This window comes from Tasmannia lanceolata, unplaced genomic scaffold, assembly GCF_043159265.1.
Source record: "Tasmannia lanceolata isolate RefF3 unplaced genomic scaffold, GAP_Taslan_0.1 ptg000008l, whole genome shotgun sequence".
Classification (NCBI taxonomy): Eukaryota; Viridiplantae; Streptophyta; class Magnoliopsida; order Canellales; family Winteraceae; genus Tasmannia; species Tasmannia lanceolata.
This window is the reverse complement of record NW_027518685.1, coordinates 13,989,600-14,010,261: the sequence shown is the minus strand read 5'-3', so window position 1 is coordinate 14,010,261 and position 20,662 is coordinate 13,989,600. Positions and strand designations below refer to the sequence as shown.

The window sequence follows — 20,662 nt, the reverse complement described above, 5'->3', positions numbered from 1 at the left end:
TTTTACATAGGACAGCCACCTACAGTGTACGTGGCTATCAGGCCCGTTGAATCCTTCTCACATGGAGTAAATCAGCCCCTATGCAGTCATAAATACACCAGAGGTGTCTGTCCCAAGTAAAATAGTGGGGGCGGATATATCACTTCCCATGTTCTATGATTTAAGGATAGTACTTTTTGTTATTTTCCATGTGACATGAATATTTTTGTCATTTTTTTTTAGTAGACAGAGGTATTTTTGCATGAATTCTAAAGCTCAATTGACAATCAAATCAAAATACTAAAAGTAGGAAAATACCATCCATTTGAAATGTTGAAAACAAGTAAAACATTCTCCAAGAAAATTACTGTTGTTGCTTACATTATCTTCCTCTCTCTATCCTATAAAACCCTAACCTAAGTTCCATAAATTTCACTTCAACCCAACCCGTTTCCCATTACCTTGCTCTTATTTTTCACTCTCACTTTCTTGGGTCTTACACCTGAAATTTCTAACATTTATCTAAGCTTTGGAAGAAAGCAAATTAAAACAGATATCTTAATTAGAACTTGTTCTTGGTCTGATTAACCATCTCCATCAAATCAATCTCCCTCTTCATGTTCTCACACGGCATGAGAGATGACAAATCCAACGGTAGATCCATCTCCACGCAACTCTCATCCACAAAGGGAGCACCATTCATCATCATCTCATCAAAAAGAGAAACACCATCACATCTCGCCGGAAGTAATTCTCCGGTGGTGCCGTCCACCGGAAAATCCATAACATCTCCAAAATCATAATTGGGGACTAATCGGTCGCTATAACAAGAATCTGGAATCTCCGGTGGGGCGGGTCTAGTACTTTTTGCAACCATTGTGTTATTTGGGTTCTTTTCAATTTTCCTATGGCCCAGCATTCCTAAACTCACACACTTTATGTAGTCTTGGAGAATGGAGCTTGTTTTGGGGTATTTGGTGCTTCGACACTTTCGCCGCGAAAATTGCCTCCTCTTGGTTGCATTCCAATGGTTCTTAATGGAGTTTTCAGTTCGCCCGGGTAATCTTTTTGCAATTTCTGCCCATTTGTTCCCTATCTCCGAATGAGCTTGGATTAGAATCCTGTCCTCTTCCTCACTCCAAGTATCTTTCTGCAGTAGTAATCAAATACACAATAACGAAAAAGAATACAACAATTTGATTTTCATGGACATTTCCCTATTATAAAATTGTGAAGATATGTGACATCATATATTAGTAAATGATATTTAAGTATTTTCAGCCTGGATAACAATATGCCAAAAGCTCAAGAGCTGATTGATGTTGTTAGGCTAGGCCCTTTAAACATGCCCTAAACCAGGCTGAGTCCCACCTAGTCCCATATACACCTAACCATGTCCTTACTCATGACCACAATATCAGGGTGGGTCCCAACGAGTCCCATATCTAGACAGGTCCCCACTCAGGACCATAGAAGACACATTTGTCCTTTACGCCATGTCTGCCGGCTAGGAATTTTTTTTCACAATTGATTGCACCTTGTCTCCAAGGTGGTGAGAGGGGGATAGGGCAGCATGAGAAGGAGAGACAATTGAGAGGGCACACTGAGATGAGCCTAAGAAGTGGCTAAAAATCAGAAAATCATTTTTTTGTTTCCTGATTTTTAGCCACTTCATCACTTGGAGACAATAGTTTCTTGTTTTCATTTCCTGACTTTTAGCCGCTTTACCCTCATCTCCACTTGGAGACACCAATTTATCATGAAAAAAAAAATCATGGTAGCCAAACGTGCCCTTAGGCTCCCATTCTTTCGACATAAATTAATTGAGTGTAAAATCTGTTTTATTCCCATTTTACGTCGAAAGAAAGGTAGACTTAAGACCGGTCGAAATACGTCTGTATCTACTTTTATGTATGAATAGTAGAAGTAAAATGGTGAGCCCCAACACATCAAAAACATGAGGTGTAAAACGGTGGGCTCCACTGCATCAAAACCTGGTGTAAAATGGTGGGCACCACCACATCAAAACATGGAATGTAAAAAAAAATCATAGAAAATAATATTTCATGGAAAAAATCCAAGGTAGAGTAGGTTTGCTATTCTTCTTGAAAATAGGGTAAAGTTTCAATTATGAAAAATACTGTCCAAGTAAAATGAGTATAGAAAATTCTAGAAAATTTATGTTCTATGGATAATTTTTTTCATAAAAAAAAAAACCGAATGACAAAAGAACACTTCACATTTAGTATATACTATAGATAGACATATAGGAAATGATATTTCCACATTTTTTTTGAATGGCCATAACATTTCCACATTTTTTTTTCTCATATTAATGAAATTTTAGGTGCTTGCCCGAATTGTGGGCTTAAGAAAAACAAATTTCCACATTGGTTTATTCTCTGCTTAAAATAAAATCAGTTTTAGGAAAAGACAAAATAAAGGGAGAAAATATTCTCATTTTAGGAAGAGACAAACAAATGCAACTATTTTTAGAAAAAGATTAACAAAAGGGGATGGAAATGCTCACAAAGGGTATGGTGACATTACTTCCCAATATACATATATGGGATTTGCTAGAGACCATCGCAGAAGGCATTTCGCGCGCTGGCCATGAGAGAGCAGCAACATAGTCTCACTTTTCAACAGATTTTGTCTTATTCATTTAATTCATCTGAGTTGGCTGCTCTCTCATGCAACAGCCGGCCTGCAAAATGCCTTTTTGCGATGGTCCCTAGCAAATCCCTACATATATACACGCACACACGTGTGTAGTTTTTCTCTAATTATTCAAAAACAATGGGTACAATTTTTCAAATGATCTCTAATTTCTCTAACTGAACAAAAACTCCAAATTAATATGTACATTATATGCATTTACATTATTTTATACATACGAAAAGATTCGTACTCCCTCCGTATTCTTACTCGTAATTATCGAATACATGACGACATGCTAAATTTGGATTGCATGCATTTGTGCTAACATGTGGCATGAAGGGCATAATTATTCGCACAGATGCGAGTGTGTATACCAGAAATCCTATTGCATGCATGTCGACAGTTTATCTTAATTATATATATATAAGAGAGGAATGCTAAACGAAAGGGCAACTTGCAAAATAAAGAAATAATAAATGGATATTGGTGACATGGATCCAATGGAGGCGCAGGTGGGCGCTCTTCAGTTTACCATTCCCCATGTGTGTGTATTGTGTGTGTGCGCGCATGTAGTGAGGGAAACAAATGGATGATCTCTAACAATGAATTTAACAAAAAACTATCTACTAATAGGGTAGGCATGAAGAAAATGGGAAAGAAAAGGAAAAAACCTTGATGTTAGGCCTTAGATGGTTGTGCCATCTTTCTCTGCATTGCTTTCCTACTCTTCCATTCAGCATCTGAGCAATATGAGACCATTTCCTCACTCCAAACTGGTCTACCAAACGAACTAACAATCTACATGTATCAATAGAAATGATCAAATACAAGAAAAAATCAAACAAGAGAAGCGATATCAAATTTTTTATTAACAAAAGACGTATCATTTATAATTCAACATATCATAAACATCAAACTCAAAAACATGAGATTGGAGATGTTTGATCAACACAAATAAGATTAAAGGAATATCAAAATCAAACATAGAAAATTAAAACGTAAGATTGAGAATCAAACACCCAAAAAAAGAAAGAAAAGAAAAGGAAATGAGAAAATTCTTCTTACCTATCTTCTTCCATTGTCCATTGCCCTTTGATAACCTTGGATCTCCTATTACTTCTACAAATCTTTTTCACCAGCACGCTCTTCTTGATCACACCCTCCTCTCCATAAAATCCATTGTCACCAGTTATGCATGAAACTTCATCAGGCAGTCCGAAACCCATCGGATCGACATTTAGAAAATTCATGATCTGATTCTGATCCAGTTCAATCCGATCCATCATTCTCTCCTGATAGTTCAAGACGCCTCGATTTTGGAATTTCTCCATGATCACATTAGCACAATTGTTGGATAAATTCGGCAAATACCCATTTGGAAAAGGTTCGAAAGGATCGATATACGGAGTCATCGAGAAGCCGAATTTTGATGAGTTTGATGAAAACACCTCAATGGGAAATTGATCAAAATGATACATATCATGAAACCCTTTTGAAGAAGGGGCTTCAAAGGGAAACCCAACTCCAAAATCAGGGTTAGAACTATTTTCAATAGCAAATGTTGGTGGGTGAGAAAGCTCTTCCCTCATTTTCTTCTCAAACTCCATGAGAGAGAGAGAGGGAAACTGTTGAATGTTGTGATCAGTGGAGCTGGTTGGTGTTGTTCTTATTAGCAAAATAAGAAATGCATTGATTCTTGTGACATTATGGCCGTCGATTTTGGGATTGATCGCACGGTTTGAATTGCACAGTAATTGTGACTGTTAAACTTCCTATGTTGGTGGTGTTAAACAGGGTAAAGGCTACAATGATTGCGTCCTCTTGCATGTTTCTATATTTAGAAGTCTTTTTTAGTCAAAACTCATTCCACGTAGTTGACGTTCATAGGCTTTGCTAAATTTATGGCCCTCACAAAAATGTAGGATAAACTCTTGTTTATGTTTTCCAACCACGTGCCAAAAAGAGCCTTCCGTTCTAACATTTTTGCCAAATGACATATTTATCCTCCCCTTTAAACAGAATGACTGAAATCATTTTTTCAAACTCGAGCTTTGTTGTGTATAAGAACATGGTGAAATTATATGCTCTCTTCGCAGTGATGTCCAGTGTCTTTCCAGAAGTACATCGTGGCCCACTTCGAAGGATGATCCAAACCGTTCATTTGTTGGGCTGTATCCGTAAATCATCTCTGCAGAGGTTTATATAGTGTTCAGTTCACTACAGATCGGAGTGTTAGGATCATCCAATGGAGATGATTTACAGGTTACAGACTTACAGCCTATTTACATTGTGGCTCAGTAAATTAAAGGTTTGGATCGTCCTTTGAATTGGGCCCAACAATACTTAGGGGGAAATAGTAGACTTAATGGGCACATACCATATAAATTCTCTACAAACATGTTGTGTTCTCTCTAGAAGCCATGGAAAACAAGCATGTGAACGGACTAGTGTGAAATGTTTATGTTGATCAAATTATCATAGCAGTTGGATCAAGTGGATGGACGGTTAAGAAAAATTGAGCAAGAAAATGATTAATTTTCTGTGTTTTGATTAGGACTAAGGGGCCGTTTGGATAAACGGATTTTAGAATCTGGGATTTCTTCAAAATTGTAGCTAAGAGACGAGAGAAGAAGCGGACCGGCCGTCGTTTTTTACTTCTCGCCCTTCTTTTCCGTTAGCAAGAGAGTAGCCCATATTTACAGGTTTTAGAAATCTCAGGATGCAGGAGAGATTTTTAAAACCTGGATTTCTCACTTTAAATTCAAGAAACGCTGTCAGGACAGCATACAGCAGCTTGATCATGAACCCTCTTTTACACTGTTTCCAAACCAAAAACCTGAATTCTAAAATCCACATATCCAAACGGCCCCTAACAATTTCTTGGTGGAAAAGCCAGGGGTCTTTTAGTAATTTCCCATTTAACTCATGTTATTTTGATTAGAACTAAGAGTTAAAGCTTTTTTTATTAGTGACTAGTAAAGCAATTTTTATAACTGAAAAGCCACATAACTCTCCTTAAATTTTGACTATTTTTCAATTCTCATTATTGTTATTTATAATTTTTATTTAGTGTGCTTAATGACAATTACTTTTTCTAATGACTCAATTAGTTTGCATTTATTTTCTAATTGAATTCCGGATCAAATGTCCCTTACTCAAATACAAAACATGCAGCTCTTTTTGCCCTAAAAACATTGATTCATTAGAGGAATTTGTCCAAGACAACGTGGACAGTCCACGTTACATACATCTGGACCGAACCTTGATCGATCTAGGCCGTTCGTTATGGTGCAACCACGTAGGCCTATCCATGTCTACCACTTTGAAGTTTGAAGATAACCTTTCCATTAAAAATCATGGAGATGGATGGAGAAGAAGATTGTAGCGAAGATTCCACAATTGATCGGATGGATAGGATTGTCCAATGTGTTGCATGAACGGTCCAGATTGAATTTTCAAGGAGCTTTGTCCGCTGTTGGATGAACATATGTATTGCTTATGTAGTATTCATTCGTCATTACATAATTATATTAGGGGAGTGATAAATCGACTCCCTAATATCTATCTTAAATCTACTCCCCATGTGTCTTTCTCTCTCTAACCCAGAGGAGAGAGAAAGACACATGGGGAGTCGATTTATCAATGCCCTTTTATTATCGTTGTTCTCGGTTCTCACCATGACATTTTCTAAACTGCATGGATTGAATTTAAATTTACGTTATTTTTTATTTAAGATAGTAAATACATGTTTCAAATGTTTTTAAGGAGAGTTACAGCATAGTAAACCCAAGTTTATGATAAGTGTTACCACACTGATCGATCTCGGCCATACAAATCAAACAAAATCCTATTGATTAGATTGTTGCGATTGGCCAATTGGTCGATCAATGGTCTATCAGAAACACGTAAGGTACATATTAGCTGAGTATTGGGATTGAGCCTCTAGCTTAGTAGTTAAGGCTTTGTTCTTCAAACTGGAGGTTAGAGGTTCAATCCCAGCTTACGAACCAAAAAGAGAGATTAGCCGAGTATCAACCATGGTAAACCTAGCACGAGTTTGTGATCAGAACCCTTGAATGGCTTATTCTTTTTGTTAACTTGTTTTTACCAATCCATTTGTAAGGCAGTGATTGGATTGCCAAGCTATGATTTTTGTTATGGCCCACTAGATTGACGGACATGATCGATCACCTTTCATGTGTGCTGCGTGTAAGATGGAGATTATGAGATAGGGACACATGCTCCACAAGGCATGAGCTCTAGCAATCTGGCCTTTTTGTTAAAAAAAAATTATAAAGCATGAGGCTCCCTTAAGTTAGAAGACTATTTCAAAGCAGAGAAAACTTTTTGCAAATAAAGATGAAAGTGAAAATGTTTGAAATACCCTCATTAGTGTAAGATTTTATATGTTATACATACGCGTATGGCATTTTTTAAAAAGTACTGGGGCCAACTTCATAGGATGATCCAAACCGTTCATTTGTCGGGTCACCATGTAAATGGTTGTACCCCATAAACCATCTACATGGGATGATCCTAACCCTTCGATTAGTAGAGGGACTGCACATGTTTTGAATCATCCTATGGAGATGACTTGCAAGCGCAGCCAATTTATATTGTTTATCATGTTTTGAATGGTTTGGATCATCCTACCAAGTGAGCTCCACAGTACTTTTTGAAACATTCTGTACTTCACCCACGCACAGCAAATAAAGTCTCCATTACTGTTAATTTTTTTAACTAGTGCTATCCTCACAAAAGCTTCTCACCAACAGCGGCATGAGAGCTCAGTGGACTCGCATCTCTCAGGCAAAACCGGGCCCGTCTTAAAACTGGTCGTAGACTCTCTCTCTCTCTCTCTCTCTCTCTCATGTGCCTTCTGTTATGCCCTGTTCGTTTCAGATTATGACAACCAATTCTCAGCCCTAAACGTACCATTGGACTCAAATCTAAATGTAATTTTGTGTCCAATAATAGGTTTTGGACCTAGAATTGGTTTTCATAATCTGAAATGAAGAGAGGGCTTCTAGAAATGATAAATTACTAAAGATCTTCTCAAAAGATAGTGGAAATTGTTTAAGGAGTCATCCCAATATAACACTGAGGAACTCCTCCGTTTAACGGGTCATTTGATGTAAAGGACACTCACTCGCCTTTGCATAAACACCCCTTCTTCAACAAAATTCTGGATGACGAGAGGAGATTGAGGAAGTTTCGATGGGAGGCTAATAAGGCAGTGGGAATTCGGAGGGTGGAAGAAAGGCTCGCTGGTAAAAAGATTCTTGGAATTAAGGAAATAGAACTTGAGGACCCCTTCGACTTCATAAATGTGCTGGACTATGAAATTAAGTATCTCTTGGGAGAGTTGGAGAAATGCTCCTTATAGGGGAAATTTTTTATTTAGGGGCTTTTTTCATTCATGGGTTTGTGGTTGGGGGAGATTCTGCTTAGCTTCAAGATCGAAGATCGCAAAATCTGAAACGAATAGGGTCTTACCATTCTAACATGATAGGGGGTTGACCGGCGTGCCATTGGTGCCTTCAGCCAAGCACTGCAGTAAGCAGAGTTTTAGCAATACACTGTTCCAAGGAAGATACAATTCAATATTAGTTTGGGATATTAGAGCGGTTCAGGGGAAGATGATTCACTGTTTCAGGAGCCCTGTTGCAACTTGGGCACCTATTCCCCTCGTTGCCATCCGTGAAGTTTTTGTAGCCAGTCGCTAGTGGATGGCTTGTCAGAGAGAGTCTAAATCCTACATGAGAGCGCCAAAATTTTGGTGTTGAGTTTGAGCCTGGAAAAGTCTTAATCCTACATGGGAGGTCAAAAGTCTTAATCTGGATGGTGCTGTGCTGCTCCTGTAACTCACAGAAAAGCAGCATTTACAAAAATTTAAACAAGAACATGCAAAAGTTCTCCCTCTCCCATATTATAAGAAAATGTAAGTTTGTAAGTTTGTAACCCAGTCTTGCTATTACAGCTAAACCTGACTACAGTGGGTACAACATAACAAATGCTTTCTCTAAGACAAAAATTCATCAAAGGCGAAAAAATCGTATGGCCACCGCACCACAGAGTGAACCACAATCAGTTAGGAGAATGGGATACCTGCAGCGCAGTACCAGGTGAAGTCCTACCATCTTCATCATCTGCAGGGATCATACCTTCCTCATCTTCTCGAATCAACCCCTCCTCTTCTTCCTCCCCGTGGTAAGGTAATGGCGGCTTGCGCTGCTGCCAAGCTGCCTCATTCACAAACCCTTCCCTCTCATGTTGCAGGGATTCTCTATGCTTCTGTAGTGGACTAACAGACCGCTTAAAATTCTCCTGGCCCTCCTCAAAAGGAGAACCACCTGATCTCATCATCTGTGGGCTCATTGAGTGAATAGGTTTGACAATCTCTCTCAATGGTGATCCCTTCTGCTGATGATGATCACGTGGTGAACAAACTCGATTCACTTGTTTATTACTTAGTGAAGAGACATCCCTCCTCGGCGAAGGAGAATGTCCACGCACTGGTGGCTCTGCTCCATATCTGTCAAAGCTGCGGCTTCTGCTTCTACTACGGCTTCGACTGTGTCCATGGTTCCAACTTCGACTTCGGCTCCTGCTCCTGCTTTTGCTCCGGCCACCCCATCCACGGCCCCTGTTCATGCTAGGGCTACGGCTTCTACTACGGCCTCTGCTCTTATCTTCTATGTGCCGGCCATTATTATCACCAGGGAACCCTCTATCATACCTACCACGTGCATCCACCTCGTGAGCATCATGGAAGCCTCGATCGTACCTGCCGTTAAAAAACTAGGTTTTCAAGAATATTCTGTGAAAAAAAAGAGAGGTCTTGGTGGAAAGATAGATGGAAGATGTGACCGTACCTGTCACGAGGCTCATGATTGTTGTGTCCACGGCCTTCTTGGCTTCTATCCAGCCTTCCGGAAGACAGTGACGGGCCCCGTCCACCCCTACCACCAAAACCGGAAGAATCATTCCGGACATCACCATTAGATCGGCCTCCATTGCGACCACCAGAGCCAGAACCCCATGGACGTCGAATCCTGCCCATTCCACCACCACGTGAAGCCAAGCCGCGAAGCTCTGGAGGAACTCGCTGATCCGCCCCTTCTAGAACCTTGATGAGATCATTCCCATACTTTGAATCCTGCTCGCAGAAGAATGTGTATGCCATACCAGTGGCTCCTGCTCTTCCAGTCCTACCTATCCTGTGAACATAATCTTCAATTCCCGTGGGGAAGTCATAGTTGATAACCACCCTGAAACAGAGGATGGATATGAGGCCTTCATTAAAATTAGTGTTGCAGGGACAGCATGATTGCCAATAAATAACATGCTGCAGGCAAACTATCTCAAAAAAAAAAAAAAAAAAAAAAAGCACCACCACCACCAGGACAAATCCAATGCAAGAAATTTCAGCCACAAATGCTTCCACTTTCTATGTGCAAAGAACCAAGAAAAGGAGAATCAGCAGTAATTACCTGATGTCCTTTATGTCCAGTCCTCGAGCCGCAACATCCGTGGCTACAAGTATGGGAGATCTCCCAGATCGAAATTGGCCCAATACCCGATCCCTCTCATCCTGAGATTTGTCACCATGAATAGAAGCAGCTCCAAACTGTCGAGTGATAGTGCGAGCCAGTTGATCACACATCCTCTTGGTCGAGCAAAAGACAATGACTTTAGAACCCGGTTCTTGGGATCGCAGGATCTGCTCCAACCGCCTCTGTTTATCCATAGGCGTGACCACTTCAATATACTAAGGAGACCAAAAAAAAACAGATAAGGGTTTTAATGTTTCTGATTCTGAAAAAACAGGGAATAATATCAGCCTCAGACCCCGCACAGCAAATGCCATTAATCTATGAGCAGAAGTTTGTTGGGTATGTACAAAATAACCAGAGGCAAATATATATTAATAGTAAGGGATTTGCTAGGGTCCATCGGAAAAGGCATTTCGCAGCTGGTCTGTCGCATGTCAGACCAGCCACCTAGTGAATGAAGACAACAGCTTTTGTCTCCATTCATGACGTGGTTGGTCTGACATGCGACAGACTGGCCGCAAAATGCCTTTTGCGATGGACGTTAGCAATTCCCTAATAGTAATTACATATCTACTTCAAGAGCACAGGAAAAACACAATAATCTAAAAGCAACGTTTGTAGGTCATGTACGAAATAACCGGAAGAAAATAAAGAAATAAAGCAGGTATCTAATTCAAGCAACAGGAGACCAGTAAGAGAAGAATTGTGACATCCATACCTGGGTGATAGACTTGTTTGCTACAAGCTCATCTATGTTGCCAATGTTAACCTGAACAGGATTAACCAGTAAATCGGCAGCAATCTTACGAACCTCCTTTGGCCATGTCGCAGTGTACATAAGAGTTTGGCGTTGGGCAGGTATCTCTTTCACGATCTTCCGTATCTGAGGCTCAAAACCCATGTCCAGCATGCGGTCAGCCTCATCAAGCACCAGGTATGAAACCTGACGAAGGCTGACTCTTCTCATCTCTAAAATATCGTTCAATCGCCCTGGAGTTGCAACTACAATATCTGTTCCTCGGTCTAAATCTCTTAGCTGTGGACCTTTTGGTGCTCCTCCATATAAACACTGGAATCAGATAAGAACTTATTTCAGCAACCAAAAAGTGAAGCATGGAGGTATGTTGTGAGGCGCTAGACCATGGCTTGAAGCATGACGTGTATCAGTTTTTCAATTGCAAAATAAAAGTGAAGAGAAAGAATGTATCATTTCATACAGTTACATAATTTATAGAAAAAGACCATATTGAATTTTGGGGGCATTTAATGTGTATTCTTGACTCTTAATCTACGCCCAGACTGACGGAGCAGAAAAATGTATGGAAAAAGAGGGGTATCTCTGTATCAGAAATTCATGACAGTTATAGCCCAGCAAACTATGTTGCATGGATTCTTTGCCACCCTATGCCGAATCCGTGTCAACACGTCTCCACATGAGAATCGGACATAGATTCATGTGGGACACACCCGGATTCTTGTCGTAGCCGTGTCCCGCACGAATGTTTTTTCGGGCGAATCCGATTCATCGCTGTCTCTTTTCCGCACGAATCCTGTTTTCCTTTTATGAATCCAAGTCATCGTTGTCTCTTTTAAAATGCGAGTCATGTATATTTTCCCTTTAAATGTGTTTTCTTAACTTTTTTATATGAAAGCACAACCCATAGTCTTTTAATAAAAACCCTAGTGCCTCGACCCTCAAACATGGACCCCCTTCCTCCTTTGACTGTCTTAATACAAAACTTGCAACAACCCTCTACCCTCAATCTTTTCATGAATATATATACATATGCATATACACACACATTTAAATTTTTAATTTTTAATTTTAAAATTTTTATTTTATTTAAAAATTACCGAATCCGAATCCTACTTTTGGGGGCTTGCCGAATCCAAGACCTCAAATCCGTGTCGGGATCACGAATCCGAATCCATGCTGGGAATCGAATATCACAGCAATTCAAATTGTGGGGAGATATTTTTTGAAAGAAAGCTACTGTCACACTCGCAACACAAAGACGCAACCATTATTCAATATCCGAATGAATGGGGGGGCCAAGGAATTTGTTATTCCTCGAATTAAGACTAAGTGACAGGGAAATTAGTTCCAGGTTATTTATCATTTGATTCTGTTGCTCTTTCCCAATGCACATAATACCTAGGCTTTGAGCATGTAATATTCAGGTTCTCTAATATTTCCGTGAAAGTTACTAAAATAAGAAGACAAAGATGTAAAGGTTTTGAAGCTAGAGGGGTTTACACATTTCCCTTTTCAGTTCAAATTTTGGCAACTGCCCCAGGGATAAGACGTCAGCCCATAGCACATGCTAAAATTGAGCCAAAGTGAAATGATAATCAGTGAGAACGCTTATGATGTCTAGCTTTTGCACAAGTGGTTAAACTAAGTCATTCTAAAGTCAGGCATGGAGACTGATACATAAGTGAACAACCCTACACGACTAATAACAACTATGGAAGAAAAATAGTCATGGAAACAGAGACATACCGTGCATGAAATTCTCGATGACCTGCCAAACTTTACGGCTTCAACTTGTATTTGCGTTGCCAGCTCCCTAGTTGGCGATAAAACCAACACTGTAGGACCCAATTGGGGATTGTTGCGAGAACGCTTGAGATGAATAAATCCCGGAACAAGATAACCCAAGGTTTTCCCTGAACCCGTCTTTGCAATAGCTACAATGTCACGACTTCGTAAAGCAATAGGCCACGACTGGGCCTGAATAGGGGTGGGCGCAGAAAACCCAGCATCCTGTACCTGGAAAAGCAAAAGAACACCGCGAGATCTCCATAAGAGGAGTACTGGCTTAAAATTTATCTTTCTGTTTGTTTTCTTTTTGGAATTAACCGGAGGATTAGCTAGGAAAGAAGAAGCAAATCCCCCATATGCAGACAGCCACTTGCTGATGCAAGCTGGAGCAGGAGAAAGGGGCTTCTTCTGTTCGGACCGAGTGGCAGAGTGAACCATCACCGGAGGTAGCCCCGGCCACGAACTGGTGATTCGGAAAGCCCTTCTCAAATTGGTCCACTGTATATGGCGCTCCAACTATATGCAAGCCCTCCCCAAGGAGTACGACATTAGCTCCTCCCGGGAGCAAATATCGCATCTGGGACAAAAGAAGTACAGACGGAAAAACGGACATGAGTCTGAAGCTCAAAGTTAGACACCTCCAGCAATCACAATAATTGCATGCAGAAACACTGTTAGGTAACAGAGTTGAGCAAACTTACTGAAGCTTCTAGACATTAATGTGCCTACAGAGGGGAAGACTAAAGCGAATGATGTGAAGCAAAGCATACCTCTCTGAGAATCTCTGAGGGAAAACTTGTAGACTCAAAAGTCATAAATGGTGCTGGTACATCATCTCCCTGAACATTTTTACATTGAAAGAAGCCTACTCTGTCAGTACGCATCAATAACTCAAAAATCAAAATAGAAACATGACACAGGAAAGTTCACATTGATTGGTAACAAAAACTCCATCAAATTCAAAACTTCCTAATGTTAACGCACAAGACTTGCAAAATCAAAACCAGCTGTTTTGGTCAGTATTGGCCTTCTGTAACATGTCTTTCACATCCAGTATGCAATCAGATTTTCGAAGTTTTTTTTTTTTTTTTTTTTGAATGGTGAATTTCCAAAGTTTTTTTACAAATTAGGTTGGCTACTTGAATCGATTTTTTTTTAGTTCCTGGGGACCGGGGACTTGCACAGGCAAGCTTTATACTTTATCTCAGTAGGAGGAGCTCGCTAACCCCCATGTTAAGCACATACCCAAAAAAGATTTTCGCTTACTGGCTTCATATAATTCAAGAAACACTAGTTTTCTCAAAGCCTCTTGCTCACATCTCTCATTGAAAGGTGCTATATTATAATGTCTGTCCAGTAGGTCTCCCGCTAACCCATGAGAGCATTCAAATATCTGTCCCACATTCATTCGCGAAGGTACTCCTAATGGGAGAGAGTGTTGGAGTTCCACGCGAAAGCAAAGATCCCGCATCGCATAAGTGAAAGGGTGTGGATGGGCTTATAAGGATTTGGGCACCCTCCCCTTAACCACTAGCTTTTAAGGGTGAGTTCTACCCAGGTCCCAACAAAAGGAAAGTTTATCTTTGAATGCCACCAAAATTGGTCCCTTTTTTTTGTTTGAAATAAGTATCAAAATTGGTCCTTATTTGCAAATAACATTATTTTAGTGAATCCTATTTGAGAATGTGACAATGGAGCCTTGTTGGAAGGCATTCAGAAATATTGTAAGTTTTTAACCATTATTTGTAAATAATAATGGTGAACTTATAAGTTCCATTCAAAATCGGGATCCTCCTCCTCAAGGACTCTTAAAGATGAATTTTGATGGATATATTATGGGGAACCAGGGTCCAGAGCGTATTGGAGGTGTTCTTTGAAATTCAAGTGGAGAGGTAATTTGGGCTTTTGTGGGGCCAATTGGTATTGCAGATGCTAGCGAGGCGGGGGTTCGAGCCGTATACCGAGGAATGCAACATTTAGTTAAAGATTGCTTGGATAGGGTGTGTGTAGAAGGGAATTCCCTTAGTGTCATCCAGTGGCTTAGAGGTTCGTCGGTTCCCCCTCGCAGATTCGCCCACTTTGTTTTTTACAAGATTCAAGATATAATTGATGGTGGCTCTACTACATTTTTTGCATGTTCGGAGCTCGGCCAATAGTGTGGCAAATAAGCTAGCAAGGGATAGGGTAGTTATGGCGAGGATTGAAAATTTTGACTTCCTCAGTGAGTTCTCGGATCCCGCGGCTTCTTTTTGTTTTGTTAATTCTGTCATCATCCTTGTATTTCTCTTCCTGTTTTTCTTTTCTTCTTCACTTGTATTGTTAGGATGGACCATCTCAGTCTTTTCCTTGTTTTTTTTTTAATGAAAATAGCTACCATTCAAAAAAAAAAAAATAGTAAACTTAAAAGAGGTGCATATAAATTATATGCATTATCTGAGGTACCCCCAAAGAGGCCCAACCATTGTGAACTAGTCACATATGCAGATATGCTTACATACAAGTTTGGGAAACAATAAAAATTTGGGAAACATTGTGAACTCGATCAAGATTTTAAAAAATTTCATCATAAAAATTGCAAGCCCCTTAATAAATAAAGGGAATAGGTCTATCCAACCAATTCCTTGGTGGGAATGACTAGGTACACACAAAATGACATGGGAGCCCCTTGACTTGGTATGGCCCCATCGCATGTATCATTGGCAAAATCAACATGTTATAATTTGGGGAAGCCCCATATAATACTAAAGTGGATCTCAACAATATATATATAGTGCAACTTGAAAACTGTAAAATAGCAGGCATCTGAGAGAACCATGAAAGATTTCATGCAAAGAGAGATGACTCTTGGATTAGAAGGCATTAGATGCATACAGAAACAGATATTTCATGGTGACGGCGATAGGACTCCGCAGATGAAGCACCACCCATATCTGAGGATCCAGGCACTCTAGCAGATGATCTTGAAGTGTGCCTTCCAGGGCCATGGTTATACACACTAGCTGCTCCATTACTAGTAATGACCGAACCATTTGGTACACTATGTAAGTGGGAACTGCTACCTCTCGCACCCTGATGCAGAAAAGAACTTTTATTAGCTTTGGAGAAAAGATGAAATAAAAAACATTGAAAAAGAAATCGGTTACTAAATCACAAAGTGACTTAACAACTAGGCAAACTGAAAGAGCTGAAAAAAAGAAAGAAAGAAAATCAATGGAAGGTGACAAAAGTCACAAAATTAATATCTGCATATCATTTATATGGCCACGAGTACCATGGTTTAAGCTGATGATTTGCACCCTCATTTTTTTTGAATGGCATGATTTGCACCTTCATCATTTTATTATAGATAAAAGGCAGAGGTCATTAGGTCTTATCTCATCATATATAAGCGAATCACAGGAACAGTATAGCTCCAGAGCTTCAATGTTCAAAGTTCAAACCACTAATGATGTACAACAGTAGCCAGATATATGGATTGCCCATAGTTAATACTACAGAATGCAAGGCCACACACACACACACACACAAAAAAACTCCAGATTTCTAGGACCACTTTCATAGGCCATCTATAGCTGAGAAAAGAATCGGTAATCACCCCCGCCCCCTCTCTTTTTAAGAAAAACAGCTAAAATAATGAATCCAACCACATAAACTAAACGAAACATATAAACAATTGTTAATTTAGCTACCCAAAAAATAGTAATACAAAGAGCATATGGTGACTTTTAAAATTAATATGAACAATTTAATAGAATGTACATAAGAATTTTTTGAATTTTAATTTGAGAGCTTTCCTTTGAAAATGGAAATAATGGAAATATTCATTAGATTCCTAAAAATCACAATACAAATCACCCAAGGGGCAAATGATTATCATGCAGCTTTTGGTTGTCACAAGCAATTGGGCCCCTACCTGATACACCAGTTTTGCCACACAAGGCAAAGGATAATCCTCTGACTCTTAGATCCCACAGAGAAGTAAAAAATTCCTTTCAGGAATGCGCACTTCAATATCCATGTATGTTACCACACGTTCACAATTTATATCGGTTTCCAGATGAACCGTTTGGTAATTAAGTAAAGAATGCCAAGAAAATAACTAATAGATATAAATGAATAATAGGATGACCATTACCTGGTGGTTCTGTGCTCCAGGAATTGCTGCAAGCTTAGGCCCACTACTACTACTGTTATATCGGCCATTTTCCTCATTAGACTTATACTGCTGCTTCCCTTGAACTGAAGAACCTGAAGATTGCTGAGTTTGAACAGAAGAACTTATAGGAACTGAAGCAGATTTTGGGGGGAGTGGGCCTGAAAGTGAAGTAGGCCTCTCATACTGGGTTACATTGGTCTCTGGATTCCAGAAATACATATATCCAGTGTTCCCATCGACCAGGCCTTTCCATGGCTTGGGGAGCGTAGGGTCTTCTGGTGCATAGCGCGGACCATTGGAAGAAGTAGATGCAGTAGAAGCCATATCAGAGAGAACACCAATTGGGTGCAGAAGCAGCAGAGAAGGCAGGGCTTGAAAGAGCTTCTCAGATATCAACACTCCAAAGACCTGATATAGTGATTGCAGAACTCTGAGTAAATCCCAATAGAGTGTTGTTTGGTAAATCCTTAGGAACTGAATTTACTGGCCCTGGAGAGAAGAACAGAATTCTTGGGGTAAATCTCTCAAGAAGCTAGACACCAAAAAACAAGCAAAAAGAAGACCTATCAATATCAGAACAGACCAACAATTCACTATACAAGTATAAATTCCAAGCTGGCATCAAAAGATAAAGCCAAAATACCCCGAAATCCCTTCAAGAATGAAGACTCAGAAAATTAGAGCAGGAACACCTAAAGCCCTATAAATTCAGAGGTCTAACAGCTTATAAAATAAAAGTGCTGTACTAAATTTCAATATTCTGCAAACCCCAGATGCGAAAGATACAGCATGAAATCAATACCTTGATGACAAAGAGATTAGAGCAAATTCCTCCCTTGCTGTAGAAACTTGGGGTCTCTAGGTTTAGTAAGAAACAAATCCCACAAACTTTGAAAACTATTGTTTGAAAGAAGCAGGAACTCTGATAGTTAAAAAGAGTTGACAGAGAGCCAGAGTCCCTCTAGGAATTTGAAGCCTAAGGTTTTGAAACGTAAAATATCCAAAATATGTAACTTTACTGACAGCCAGAAACCCAAAAAACTAGGTACAAAAGAGATTAGCCTGGGAACTTACTTTCTTTTGACGACCTATCTTTTCTTTTCATTTATTCTAATTGTTTCACACAGAAAAAAGTTCTCCTTTTTTAAATCATTTGATCCAAAGAGCTCTCGACCTAGAAATTTCAGAAGGCCAAAAAGAGTTGGAATCTCAAAAACCTAACAAAGAAAGAATTCAACTGCAATACGCAACTTTCTTCAAAGATTTACAATTCCTCCGGTTCCGGCAGGGGTACCAACCTCTAAACCTACGATTCCCACAAATCCTAGAATACAAAAGAATCAGAAGCACAAAACCCTAACAAGGGTACGAGATCGAGTTCCAAACCTAACTTTCCAATGAGATTTATCACTACTAGGGTTTCCACATGCATAAAATACTCCAAAACCTAAAAATTCTCAGAAATCGTACGATCTGAAAGGGTCAAAAGCGCAAAAAGAAAAACCTAAGAATGTAAAGAAATAGAATCTCAAAACACTGCCAAACCTAACTTCCTAAGGAGATTGACACAGTTTAAGGGTTTCTTCAAGCTAGATATACTCCAAACCTACGAATTTCGGAAGAAACCCTAGAATTACAAAAACTCGAAAGCGCATAAAGGATAAAAAAAACGAAGAATTCAAAGAGATTCACGTGCAACAACTTACCATATCTAGAAGATCTTTGGTTTTTCTAGGGTAAAAATTCGTAGATCGATGAATCTAATAAACCCTAGCTGTTAAACTAGATAGAGAACATGGCTTACCTTTGTCTGCAGAGCGCGTGGGAAGAGGAGGGAAATAAAAGGCGGAAATTTTTCCACGTCTTTTTCCTCTCCTTTTTCCCCCACCCAGAAAATGTGAAGCTTCAAACGAAAGAGAGCTCCTAAATGTTCAGTCACGTATTTATAGAATAGGAAAATGATTGTGAGCTTGAAGCTCTTATAGCTTATATGAGCCAGAGGGCCCACCACATAGCTTATATGAGCTTGAGGGCCCAAACACATGTAGGCCCACATTGTTAGGATGATCCAAAGCATTCATTTGAAAGGCCCTTATATATACAGGATGTGTACAAAAAATCAGCTTCATAGGATCATCCTAACCCATCCAAATGTGGAGGGTAAAATGGACAGACACCGTTTGCTACAAATTTGCCCATTTTTGCCCTCCGCTTTTGGAAGGGTTAGGATGATCCAATGGATCTGATTTTTGGTACACACCCTATCTATGATGGGGCCTTGCAGATGAATGGTTTGGATCACAACAAAAAATGTGGGGCTCATGTGTTTGGGCCCTCAAGCTCATATAAGCTATATGAGCTTCAAGCTCACAATCATTTTCCTCTTTATAGAATTATAGACCCTTTTTAGAGATCTAACGCGTCGGGTTCGAATTCGAACGGTACTAGGGTTACATAATTTAAGGTGTTAACTATACTAGTATCGCTCGGGCCACTTAAAATTGTGGCCCTCCATAGTAATCAAACGATCGGATGATCTTAGCCGTCCGAACAATGAAAATTGCATAGTAGAAGTAAACAATTTTGTTTTGTTTTGAGTGTATATAATTTTGATTAGTGGGCCATGGCTAGTTTCCATTGATCGAGGAGACCCTCATTTTGATGGGCCACATTGGATTTTTTTTTCTTGTTCACTGGATTGGGGCCCACAAAAAATCAATGATTAAACTTTATTCATTAATTTCATCTAACTACGATTATCTAATAGTAGTGGGCTGATGACTACAAGGAAAAGTGTTGTGGGGTCCATATAATTAGATAATCTAAAGGGAAGTGATATATTGGCCCCCTTTTCTTCCCTGGCCCAGCCCACTCTAGTGTATTTATGAGTTATGACTTGTGACTAGTTGACTACCCTTTTACACTAGAAGGGATGGCCCTAAGATTCAGTCCCTCTATAGATAGGAGGGTTAGGATCAACCTATGGAAATCTTATGGTGCGGCCATACTGTACTTTTAATAAAGTGAGGAGTGCCATCATCAAAATACAGTAATGCTGATAACATTTCCCTATATATTTTCCCTAATCTTAACGATTCATATGTAGGTCCCTAGTGTAAATGGGCCATACCCCAAACATATTCTTGATAATATGATCCTAGCCGTTGATTTTTGGAGGTTTCGATAAAGTGAGAACTTCCTGATGGACATCTCCATTTTAACTATAGTTAACGGGAGAATAGTATCCGCGCGTGCCTATTGGATTACCGTAGTAAGTGTTGCTCCGCAAGCAACAGCTGTGGGTACTTTGATAAAGGAGAGAAGTCTCTCCCTTCATAGCATGCCTCACTCTAATAGTACACAAATTATACCGGCATGTGCACCTGAAGTCCAGTATTTTTCCTTAGTAAAGTAGGGCCCACTTCAAAGTATGATCCAAACCGTTCTATTGAAGGGCCACAAGGTACATGGGTTGTACCTTTTACAACCCATTTCAAATAAGGGGTGTGGACCATACTTGTGGCTTAAACAATAAATGGGCCCACTTCAAATTAGGATGATTTTTCTCTCTCTCTCTCTCTTCTCTCTTTGCAACCAGAGCCCTCTCTCACAATTTCCAGGGCCCACACCATATAGGCCCCATAGTACAACACCAATAATGGGGCCTACAATGATTTATTATTTATTTTCTCTCATAAGGCTCCAACAAAATTAAACATGGGCTCAATCCCTGCATTACCTCAGGGCAAAGAAGAGAGCAATCAG

At 39.7% G+C, this 20,662-nt stretch overlaps 2 protein-coding genes across 5 annotated transcripts; both read right to left on the bottom strand.

The window, feature by feature from the left end:
* Positions 1 to 277: 277 nt before the first annotated feature.
* On the bottom strand, positions 278 to 4,389 carry LOC143883173 (transcription factor MYB118-like). The gene is made up of 3 exons (XM_077386525.1): positions 3,706 to 4,389; positions 3,312 to 3,438; positions 278 to 1,129 (listed from the first exon to the last, which is right to left on the bottom strand). The coding sequence occupies exons 1-3, from the start codon at positions 4,245 to 4,247 to the stop codon at positions 542 to 544; spliced, it is 1,257 nt and encodes a 418-aa protein (XP_077242640.1). The 5' UTR covers positions 4,248 to 4,389; the 3' UTR covers positions 278 to 541.
* A 4,156-nt stretch (positions 4,390 to 8,545) lies between these two features.
* On the bottom strand, positions 8,546 to 18,842 carry LOC143884460 (ATP-dependent RNA helicase-like protein DB10). 4 transcript variants are annotated; one of them, XM_077388048.1, is made up of 9 exons: positions 18,702 to 18,842; positions 16,877 to 17,386; positions 15,613 to 15,810; positions 13,512 to 13,580; positions 12,700 to 12,969; positions 10,915 to 11,265; positions 10,134 to 10,411; positions 9,516 to 9,911; positions 8,546 to 9,427 (listed from the first exon to the last, which is right to left on the bottom strand). In XM_077388048.1, the coding sequence occupies exons 2-9, from the start codon at positions 17,219 to 17,221 to the stop codon at positions 8,728 to 8,730; spliced, it is 2,607 nt and encodes an 868-aa protein (XP_077244163.1). In that variant the 5' UTR covers positions 17,222 to 17,386; positions 18,702 to 18,842; the 3' UTR covers positions 8,546 to 8,727. The 4 variants fall into 4 exon arrangements, with proteins under 4 accessions (XP_077244163.1, XP_077244167.1, XP_077244164.1 ...); XM_077388052.1 differs by having other exon boundaries at positions 10,134 to 10,378; XM_077388049.1 differs by having other exon boundaries at positions 16,877 to 17,429; positions 18,702 to 18,837.
* Between the last annotated feature and the right edge of the window lie 1,820 nt (positions 18,843 to 20,662).

What these genes read in the sequence shown, in the direction of transcription:
- LOC143884460 (XM_077388048.1), bottom strand. Translation starts at nt 17,221, where the DNA reads ATGGCTTCTACTGCATCTACTTCTTCCAATGGTCCGCGCTATGCACCA. An exon ending in CTGGAGCACAGAACCACCAG is followed by an intron (nt 15,811 to 16,876) that starts GTAATGGTCATC and finishes TTTCTGCATCAG; the next exon opens with GGTGCGAGAGGTAGCAGTTC. An exon ending in CCTCAGAGATTCTCAGAGAG is followed by an intron (nt 12,970 to 13,511) that starts GTATGCTTTGCT and finishes TTGCTTTTCCAG; the next exon opens with GTACAGGATGCTGGGTTTTC.
- LOC143883173 (XM_077386525.1), bottom strand. Translation starts at nt 4,247, where the DNA reads ATGGAGTTTGAGAAGAAAATGAGGGAAGAGCTTTCTCACCCACCAACA. An exon ending in TGGACAATGGAAGAAGATAG is followed by an intron (nt 3,439 to 3,705) that starts GTAAGAAGAATT and finishes TGATACATGTAG; the next exon opens with ATTGTTAGTTCGTTTGGTAG. An exon ending in ATCTAAGGCCTAACATCAAG is followed by an intron (nt 1,130 to 3,311) that starts GTTTTTTCCTTT and finishes TTACTACTGCAG; the next exon opens with AAAGATACTTGGAGTGAGGA.